The sequence below is a fragment of the Myxine glutinosa genome, chromosome 10 (assembly GCF_964187855.1).
Source record: "Myxine glutinosa chromosome 10, kmMyxGlut1.1, whole genome shotgun sequence".
In the NCBI taxonomy this organism is placed as follows: Eukaryota; Metazoa; Chordata; class Myxini; order Myxiniformes; family Myxinidae; genus Myxine; species Myxine glutinosa.
Window position 1 is genome coordinate 82,993,248 of NC_136270.1, and position 10,631 is coordinate 83,003,878.

Consider the following 10,631-nt stretch of genomic DNA (forward strand, 5'->3'; position numbering starts at 1 on the left):
GTGCTTGTGTGTTTCTGTGTGCGTGTGTGCTTGTGTGTTTCTTTGTGCATGTGCGTGTTACTGTGTGTGTGTGTCTATTACTGAAACAGAACAAAACTGTCAGCTGAAGGAGCAAAAGAATGTCATTGTCTTACACGAATGGTTTATTAAATTGCAGAAGCATAGCCCTGTGCTTCCATGGGATAGGGTGTCACTCCACTGCATCAGAGTCCACTGTACCTGCGATATATTTTTAAAATTCCCTCTCGATGATGGACCCAGATTGCGTATATCATATTCCCGTCAGGAAGCGATTCATTGTTACCCGGCAATGCCGGGTACTTTTGCTCTTATTTACATATCGATAATTTGAGTCTTTCCCCCACCCTGAACCTCCTCCCCAAGATATGCTCCACTGACAAAAACCATACTTTGGGTACCCTTAGACAACATGCAAAATTTGGTCGGATTGGGTTTAGTTCGATGTTTAGTTTTTGAACATTTATAAACAAACAAACAAACAAAGAAAAAAGACCGTGCAAATCACAATACTTGCAAAATCCACCCCACCCCACAAAAAAAGTTGCCATGGATACATCAACTTGTCCATTTCATTAAGCTTAAAATTAACGATCTTATTCAATGCTCAGGTCAATCGGATAAAAATTGATTATTTTTCAGATGAAAATTGATGATTTTAGAAGTTTGACTTTGAGTTGACCTTTAACCTTTTGACCTCCGATATAGTTTTTTCCCCCAATTCAATGACTCCATGTGCAAATGCTGTTCAACTTTCAAATCAATCAGATGAAAAATGATAATTTTAGAAATTTTACCTCAAGATGACATTTGACATTTGACCTCAAAAGCAATAGGCTTCTTCCTTATGACCAACTCTACCATGTGGTGAAGTTACGTGAAGATCGATTTAAAATTGTGACCTGTAGGCGATGGATGGATGGACGAATCTTCGATTTTTCCAATCTTCCATGCCAATCCCTTTTTCATCCTGAGTGTGTCTGTGTGTTTTTGTCCTCCACTCAACTCAACAACAAGCCCTGGTGTTGGGCAAGCGGCTAGGGTGAGGGCTTAGGATCCTAGGATCCTGGGTTCGAATCCCGGTCAATCGCTGAATTAACGCCAGGGGGTTGACTCAGCCTGTCATCCTTCCGAGGTCGGCAAATTGAGTACCAGTTCACTGGTAATTCCCTGGTTGTCGTAAAAAGGCGACAAAAAGGGTTGGCGTCAGGAAGGGCATCCGGCCGTAAAACATTGCTTCAAAAAGGGGACCAAAAAACAACAACAACCACGGTCCCCGAAAAAGGCCAACCCCCGCTTGCGGGGAAAAATGGCCTCTAAAGGTGGTTTTACTCAACTGTCAGTCTGTTGACTTGCCACCTTGTGTTGTTTTATGTTCACCTCTGCACCAACAGCTTGCAAAGAGGTGACGGCCTCGGCTTACATAGAAAACAAGAAAACGTTATTTCGTCATTGGCTACAGTCGTCTAACACCTACATATTTTGACCTCAACCTCAGGTGGATCGGCTGGAAGTTGTCAACAAGCACTATGTTCGAGTGGTCACGTTACCTGGCCGTTCTCTCCCCCATGGGGTAAGTAAGACCTCAGTAAGCAGTAGAGCAAAAAGCTCATTGGTCTGACCTGCACCATGATCTCGCAAGCATTTCCCCCATGGTCTGACTGGACCAATTTATTTTAATGAGATTGTTATTCTGTTCCTGTGGGTTGGGCAGGGCTATGTATGGTTCAACATTGGCAGCGTTGACTCATTTGAGAGAAATCTGGAAGCTATCCAGCAGGAACTAGACATTTATCCAGAGAAGCGCGTGTCTGTCGTCTATACGACAGAGAGTGATGGGTGAGTTGGGAGCAATCGCTGGTGTACAGCTCCACCCGCTTTTACATCGATTAAAATTTACTCCTCTTTTCTTCCACATCATTCTCTTGCTGTTTCGCCCGACCCACCAACCCCTCCCTAGCTCCTCTTTACTAAGTATACTTCCAACGGTGTTACTGGTAGCATTTATGCTTTACGCCTTGCGACGTTCAGCCAGCGGTGTTGGCCGTGGCGGCCGTGGAATTGGTGGCCTATTCAGCGTTGGAGAGACGACGGCCAAGGTCCTGCGTGATGAGATAGATGTGAAGTTCGCCGACGTAGCAGGCTGTGAGGAGGCCAAATTGGAGATAATGGAGTTTGTGAATTTTCTCAAGCATCCAAAGCAATACCAGGACCTGGGGGCCAAGATTCCGAAGGTGAGAGCAAGTGGGCAGTGAGTGGATCTCTTTCCTTCCCTCACTCCCATGTCACCAGTGCAAATGTTATATTTTTGTGTGAATTTATGAATGATGACTTTGGAGCTCAAAATGCATCTACATTTCAGGGAGCAATACTGACTGGACCACCAGGCACAGGGAAGACTTTGTTGGCAAAGGCAACAGCGGGCGAAGCAAATGTCCCTTTCATCACAGTCAATGGATCAGAGTTCCTGGAGATGTTTGTTGGTGTTGGCCCAGCACGAGTAGGTGTAATTTTTAAAATGCACTTCTCTTCATGGCAATGTTTTTGTTTGTATCATGGTTTTGGGGAAGGGATGGGGCAACAAATTGACGTGAAAATCATTTGCTTGTTTGATGGGGTTTTTGTCTGTTTATTACCCCGTCCACGTACTGGATCCGGATTCTAGAATCACGAATTAAAGTGATTCTTCACCATTGGGAAATAGGGCCAAAAACGATATATAGCAGGGCATCTCAATAGGTTATGGATGGATTAAGCCAAACTTGGTGAATGACTTGGTTAGGTGACGAGAACAAGCGGATTAAGTTTTGGTTCAGGTCCGAATCCAGATCCGGCCTATCAGTGCAATACAAAACATAAACTGTTCAGCCTGGCGGAGGTGTGTGCTCTACCGAGTGCCGCTCTGGTCTGGTCCTGTTTTGTTTTTTTGCATCTACCGTACAATAATGTATATACCTGTAATCATGGGTATTGATTATGACTTCTGACACCAAATTGTGCCATTCATGCAAATCATTACAATCTGCTTCAGTCGTCAACTGCATGGGATTGCTTCAAATGTATTTGTTCAAATTAAGGACTGGAGAATATAAGAAATGTAATACATTACGTGAAATTGCGTGCATGCAACTTTAGTAGATGGCGATAATGTTGACGTGACGCATCCTTTGGGCCAACAAGGTCTCTGCCTTTGTGTTAATGTAATTTTTTTGCCCTGCAATTTAACCCTTGCGATGTCACATGATGTAAGTGCACTTACTTTATTGACTCGAGCCCTGAAACCTGTGATAATGAAACGTGCTTCGGTGATTGGTAACGATAATGATCCAGTTGATCTTTGCTTATTGCTCCTGCTTGTCGGTTCTTAATTGTGTGCCATGCGCGCGTCCACATGTGCTTGCGTATGTCAGGTACGTGACATGTTTGTGCTGGCGAGGAAGAACGCTCCATGCATCTTGTTCATCGACGAGATCGACGCTGTTGGCAGGAAGCGGGGTAGGGGAAATTTTGGCGGTCAGAGCGAACAGGAGAATACGCTGAACCAACTGCTTGTGGAAATGGATGGCAAGCCCAACCAACCCTACTTCCTCCCTTCCATGCACCTCTCAATCCTATTCTTTCAATCATTAATTTTGGGAAAGGGAAGATATTTAAATCCCGGTGGATACCGGGCCTTCTTGTAACGTATACTGTGCTGCGTAGGTTTTAACACAACGACCAACGTGGTGATCCTTGCTGGAACGAACAGGCCAGACATCCTGGATCCCGCACTCTTGCGGCCTGGTCGCTTTGACAGGCAAATCTATATTGGTGAGAATTTTGTCACTGTGGTTCAGTCTGAGGCATCATAATGTGATCTGTTGTTAGCCGGAAAGGCCTTTGCTTACCGACGTAGTTATCAGTTGAAGTGATTGCTTGTTGAGATAATACCATTGTTGGTAACCTTGTAGAAGCTGTTGTGACCCCAACATAATTGTTTGGAAACAGCTTGATGGTCATCCGTTGTGAAAGGGTTGTTTCCTGCACAGGTGCGCCGGACATCAAGGGTCGTGCTTCCATTTTCCGTGTCCATCTGAAACCCTTGAAGCTTTTAAACGGACTTGACCGTGAAGCACTTTCTCGTAAACTTGCCGCTCATACCCCTGGTTTCACAGGTATGTCTCACTTTAATTTTACATCATTTATGGTAACCCGATTCAGCCCGAATATCTCATCCTGCCGTTTCTTCTAAATTTGAAGTACTGTAATTGCAAATATATTTTACCACATCAAACAATTATGTGAATGAACAGGATTACAAATAATTATGTAGAAGTTCCTGGTCTGGGCATGTAATTTTCCCACATATGTCAATTAACATTGAAGATGCGTGATGTAATGCATTTTGGAGGGCAGCCCCCCCACCCCCCATACACCACCTTAGACGCTGGTTTTTTTTTTGTTGTTTTTATGTCGTGAACATACTTTCGTACATCAATATTTCGCACATTTCATAGCAAATGTGTGTGTAGTTTCTGAGAATAAGTTCCGAGTGTTTACGTACAGCTTGACTGACTCACTCACTCACGGACGCCGTAGATACCTAATAAATAGCTTGAAAGGAATGATAGCTTGTCTTGAACCATCATAATGAGGCCCATTTTCTGATGAATTAACGTATAACTTCACTGTCATTGAGTGAATTTCCTGGGAAAACCACATTTCCAAGCTGGTCTCCAAAGCCAGTCGCCGACTAGGCATCCACCGTCGTGCGAAGTCCTTCCTTGGCACACCTGAGCTCCTCACCACATACAAGGCTTTCATTCACAGCTCAATGGAATACTCTTCCCCCCTCTGGTCCGGTGCTCCTGCCTCACACCTAGCTCGGCTTCACGCTGTTGAAACCAAAGCTTTCAGAATCATTGGAATCTCCCGCGATGAAGCTAACTCTGAGGGCCTTTCACTCACTCACCGCAGGCAGGTTGGTGGTCTTTGTCCTCTACCGACTCCTATCCGGCCTAGCTCCTCCAGCTATGTCTGTGCTCAGTCCCCCAAATATTCCTACAGGTCGCACAAGATCTGCCAGCAACCCTCTTATGGTGAAACTGCCAAAATCAAGACTCTTTGCTCACCTTCACTCTCATTCCTCTTTTCTCCCGCCTCTGGAAAAAAAAACTCCCTCACTCTCTTCAATCCCACTCCTCCCTCCAGGTCTTTAAAACAGCTGTTCACCACCATCTCTTATCTTCCCCCATCCAAAACCTTGATCTTTTCTACTCCTGTTAATTTCACCCCAGATCCACCTTTTTTGAAATACCGACTTCTGTCCTGGAAGTTCTAGCAGTGTCAATGTATTTTATACCTCTCCCACCCCCCCTCCACTTCCCATGCCCCCAACCCTCAAGCCCTCTCCCTCCCACAGATCTCAAAATGCCCTGTTCTCTACTGTTCTACTTTTGTGCTTCCATCTCTCTCCCCATATCGTCTCCCGCTCCCTTTATGATATGTTTTTTATTTGTCCGTTTGTTTTTTGTGATTAATGTTAGCTCTTACACGAGCCTCGATGTTGTATCCCAAAAAAAAAAAGTGACCATAGTTCTTTGCGTGTACATCAGGAGCTGACATCGCCAATGCTTGCAATGAAGCTGCTCTTCTAGCAGCTCGTCACCTTCATGATTCTGTCGGGCAGAAGCACTTCGAGCAGGCGATCGAGAGGGTCATTGCTGGTATGATGGGGTGGTTGGGGTTCGGGGGAGGGGTGGATGGTGAAAAATGATTGCTGCTCTTAAATATTTGCTCGGGAGGAGCATAAAGCCTAGCTCGCATAAACATTCCCTTATGATTTCTGCAGTGTTCAAAATATTATGTTGTAGGTCTTGAGAAGAAGACCCAGGTGTTGCAGCCAGAGGAAAAGCGTACAGTGGCTTACCATGAGGCTGGGCATGCTGTTGCTGGCTGGTTTTTGGAACATGCGGATCCATTGCTGAAGGTGATCCCTCCTATTAGCAGCAGTATACCGTATTATATTTGCTTATTTGACCTATTGGACATGGTGACCTGCACCACCCAGTTGCCATTGGTCCCTGCGTTACTACCAGCTGCATCTCTTGCTTTGCTGTTTACTCGTTTTTCTTCCTGTTCTCTGTACCTAGGTATCGATCATTCCTCGAGGGAAAGGCCTGGGCTATGCACAGTATCTACCCAGGGAACAGTTTTTGTACTCTCGGGAGCAACTCTTTGACCGTATGTGCATGACTTTAGGCGGGCGGGTCTCAGAGCAGCTGTTCTTCAAGAGAATCACGACAGGAGCACAGGACGACCTCAGGAAGATCACGCAGAGTGCCTATGCACAGGTGACAAATTCTTTATTATTTTACTTTGAAAGTGACCTAAGGCCCTTATAGTAGAGCTTGTAGATAAATTGGATGCTGGTGAAATACATTTGTGGGCATCAGTGCAGCTTTACATGAATTATTAGGACACCTGTAGACGATGGACAAACACTGTAATCGGACATGGCAGGAAAAAGGTGAGTCTCTTCCAGATTGTGTTTGATAAACCTTTTTCATCTCCCCCTTTCCCACCATTCCTCACTCCTTAGTTCCAAAGGCGTTCCGACGAACTTGTACTCTTAATTACATGCATGGCAAACATTTGTACTCTTCTGCTCTTCACCTGAATAACAAGACATTGAGATGGGGGGCTTTTATTTTGGGTACTGTCGGTCCAAGTGGTGCCTCTCCTCAAATGACTGGACACACTTCTTTCATATTTGGCACATGTATGTAATTATATCTGGGTGTGAGATACGTCAAATTATTTTGAGATCGGCACCAAAAGTCAAGGGACACACGATTTTATTTCCGAATTTTGGCAGTTTGAAATAAAATTTACAGGAAGGAGTACAAGATTGTAAATATCTTTTGGAACTATTACTTATTTATATATACTTTACCAATCTGCACTACATGTTAATTAATTGTTTTTGTTATATGTAAAATCTATGTAAACGTCCCATTTTAAAGGTGCATTTTATTGTTGTGCCCGATGAGGACTTGCATCATTATCTCCGCCATCATAGGGGGATGGGAGGCTACGTTTTCACCCCTGTTTGGCGGTCTGTCTGAACACGATATCTCAAAAGGTAGTGGACGGATTTGTATGAAACTTGCTGGACAGGTTGGATGTGTGACGAGGACAAATCGATTCGATTTTGATGAAGATCGGGATCTGGATCTAGATACAAGAATTATTTAATTTTTAAGTGATTCTTTACCATTGAGAAATGGGGCCACAAACAAAATAGAACATATTTCAAAAAGTTATGGACTGGTTATGACAAAACTAGATGGATGAGTTTGTTAGGTGACAAGAACAAATGATTATATTTTGGTTCAGGTCCGAATCCAGATCCAGCCTATCAGTGGATACAAAACTGTTCAGCGTGGCCGAGTATGCGCTCTACTGAGTGCCATTCTAGTTATTGATTATCATGTTAAACTAACTCTATCGATGAGGTAAATGAGGTGACATGGTGCATTTTATGAAGGCAAGATAAAAAGTAGTGTCTTCAAATTTTGCTTGAAGTCAGTTACAATTGCCTTTTATTTATTTATTTTCAATTGCATCGGTTTTGCGCTGAATAATATTATGTGTGTGGGGGTAGATAATGAAATACGTTAGTCGAGATAGAATTGTATAGATTAGCGTGCCCCGAATGTCGCGAAGAAGAAACCTTCATGTATCAAAGTGGGTCGACTGTCCGGTAAGATCATATATTTGTTTCCATGCGAGGGGTGTAGCTGTGCTAATTGGGTAGGGCTTAAGAATAATCCCCAGTGTGTAATTGCCTCTGTGATTTTTTTTTTTTTCCCCTTTATTCTTGTAAAATTCACTCCGCCAGCCATGCAATCGGCACATTGCCACAACCACACCGACAAACCCGACAGAAACCCCAAACATTTGCCAATCAGCAAGCAAAAACCCCACCCCCGAACATTCTAGATGGACGTCAAGAATGGCCGTGAGGCCACGCCCCGAAGGACGATTGGTTGGGATGATTCGACGGCGCTTGGTGATTGGAGCGAGCATGACGTCAGAGGGAACGATCGAGAACGGAGGAAGAAAAAGCGAAGAGACCACCATTTTCTCTCTCTCGTGCTGGCTTCGTTACGAGCCATTGCATTATCTCTCTCTTGGTCCGGGCTCTTGGTGCGAGCAGTCACGCCATTGCTCCCTCTATTGCAGCGTTAGTGGCAGACGGTTACAGTTGTTCGCTCTCTCTCCCTGGGCCTTCGGTGGAGGCCGCTGCGCTTTGAGCGGTACGCGTTTGCGAGGCGAGTGGTAGGAACCCAGTGAATCGTGTCAATTGGAGGAGAAGGGATCTCGGCTGCCTCACGCGGGCGGCTGGCTGCGGTGCGACTTCGCGCCATCATGCGTTTTCCCGCGCAGTGACTCGGGACCCATTCGACGACCCCCAGGGTTCGAAGACCGATTGATTTTTGTCTTATTTTTCATGGTTCTGAGCCAGGCCAGGTCAAAGGCCAAAGCCAGGCTGAGTATCGACCAATGCACCACACCACATTTTCTTTTTATTTCTTTCTCCCTGTGTCTGTATTTGTGTGTAAATGGAGGCTCCTCATTTAGGAATTATAGTTTTTACCTCACCGTTCCTTTCTTTATTGCCTGCATTATTTTCATTAAATAATTATTTGTTGCATTTTCAATTTCTTGTCTTGTACGTTAATTTTTTCGTGGTTTTGGGTAAACCCTCGTCGCGTCCGTCTGTTCAACTAAGGCCAGGGGACCTCTGTTTCCCGCACATGCCATACAGAGGAACCGCCATGGATTCGGCTTGTTAAACCTCGTTTTGGAGTTAAAGCTCGTTTTGGCCATTCGTTGCCCTGAGGTCTTCACTACAGGGTCGACGCGACAATTTATTATTCCACACTTGACGGGTCATTTCCTCCGCGATATTTTCAGGTACTGCGCAGACACCAGACAAGATTGATGAATAGTTTATTGGGGCAGCGAGCTGTTCTCACTTAAGGGAACAAAGGAACTCGCTCATGGAAAGCTCGCTCAGACCATAAAAATAAAGCATGTGACCTTGTGATGTGGGAATCATAGGGTCACATGCTTTGTCTAGTTGTTGGGTGGCCGTTGTTTCTGAACAAGTACGAAAAAGAGAAAATAATTGGTAAAACAAAAATTGTTGGTAGGTGGCAGTTGCTTTTATCAGGGATGTTGTTAGTTGGTGTTGACCTCATAATATTCACACTAAGGCTCACAGCACCTTGACACAGGTGCAGGTCATTGGCATAAATGCAGAACTTGCTCTTCCAAATAATATCCAAGCTATTTTCCTGTCTCCTCTCCACTTCATTCCCTCCGTTTATTTTTTCTTGTTTTTAGGTGGCACAGTTTGGCATGAGCACTCGAGTCGGACAGATTTCATTTGAGCCACCACGGCAAGGTGAAATTGTTCTCGAAAAGCCATACAGCGAAGAGACGGCCAGGATAATCGATGAGGAGGTGCGAGTGCTTATAAACAAAGCTTACTGTCATACGGAGGAGCTACTCGCCCAGCATCGGGATGATGTAGAGAAGGTGAGACTGGAAGCAGGTAGAGTACAATGGAATAAGACGTTATCGAGTCGATAATGATAAGAGGCTGAATTGAGGGTACGAAAGAGAAATAATGTTGTCCAGGAAGGTCACAGGATTTGTTGGGTTTTCTTTCAGGTAGCTCTTCGTCTTCTTGAAAAGGAAGTGCTGGCAAAGGAGGATATGGTTGAACTACTTGGACCAAGACCATTTGCAGAGAAGTCTACTTATGAAGAGTTTGTGGAGGGGACCGGATCTCTGGACGAGGACACGACTCTACCTGAGGGCATGCGGGAGTGGAATCAGACACGGCCGGAGGTTTCGGAAGGAGAGGAGGAAAGACCGCAGCCTGTAGGTGGAGCGGCCTAGTTTTGATGTACAATATGTGGAAAGCAAATCACAAAAATCTAATTTTGTCCTCACTGTTGGCAGTTTTGTTTTTGTAATCGGTGTCGTCCATCTCCATTTGAGTAATTTGTGCCTGACTGTTGCTCGGAATCTTTACCAAAATGGCAGAGGGGCTAGATCTTCAATGGTTGGTGCACAACGTCGAGTCAAGAATCTACAGCTCAGGGTCCAGGAATAGCTGGGTTAAGCAAAGCATGGTAACTGTCAAGCTTGGGCTTGTGCCTTGTTTACCAAATTGTGTACATGGTGTTTGTAGGCTCGGCGTCTAATAGAGTACCAGATGCTGAAAGTTACGTTATAATGCACTTGAGGTGAAATGCTTTGAGACTCTTTTTCTTGTCTCGAGTTGCGAAGTTATCCCGAACATTAAAATCTAACCTTGCTGCACCCATTGGATGGCTACGAGTGAAAGGTGAGTTGAAATGGTGTTGTCTGTCCAGTGTAACGAGAAGCGTTGGTGGATGATGTGTATTTGCGCCTTTGCGGTGTCACTGCGGCCTTGCAACGAGGCACCGGGTTTCCTATTTTATTGGCATCTTTCTGCAAAAATACCTCCTCCCAGGAAATTTATTTGTCATTGGAAAGTCTTGACGAAGGTAAATAAATGTAAAATGATTTTA

The 10,631-nt window shown here is 44.7% G+C and overlaps 1 protein-coding gene across 3 annotated transcripts in view; it reads left to right on the top strand.

Moving 5' to 3' along the window:
* AFG3L2 (AFG3 like matrix AAA peptidase subunit 2) overlaps positions 1 to 10,631 on the top strand; it is a 72,243-nt gene extending 61,612 nt beyond the window's left edge. For all 3 annotated transcript variants that reach the window (XM_068126649.2, XM_068126650.2, XM_078785823.1), the window contains 12 exons: positions 1,517 to 1,591; positions 1,733 to 1,857; positions 1,979 to 2,252; positions 2,381 to 2,518; positions 3,429 to 3,582; positions 3,721 to 3,828; positions 4,047 to 4,172; positions 5,613 to 5,723; positions 5,871 to 5,986; positions 6,150 to 6,350; positions 9,412 to 9,606; positions 9,742 to 10,631. In XM_068126649.2, the coding sequence (XP_067982750.1) occupies positions 1,517 to 1,591; positions 1,733 to 1,857; positions 1,979 to 2,252; positions 2,381 to 2,518; positions 3,429 to 3,582; positions 3,721 to 3,828; positions 4,047 to 4,172; positions 5,613 to 5,723; positions 5,871 to 5,986; positions 6,150 to 6,350; positions 9,412 to 9,606; positions 9,742 to 9,972 (1,854 nt within the window). In that variant the 3' untranslated portion in view covers positions 9,973 to 10,631. The remainder of the gene's footprint in view (positions 1 to 1,516; positions 1,592 to 1,732; positions 1,858 to 1,978; positions 2,253 to 2,380; positions 2,519 to 3,428; positions 3,583 to 3,720; positions 3,829 to 4,046; positions 4,173 to 5,612; positions 5,724 to 5,870; positions 5,987 to 6,149; positions 6,351 to 9,411; positions 9,607 to 9,741) is intronic.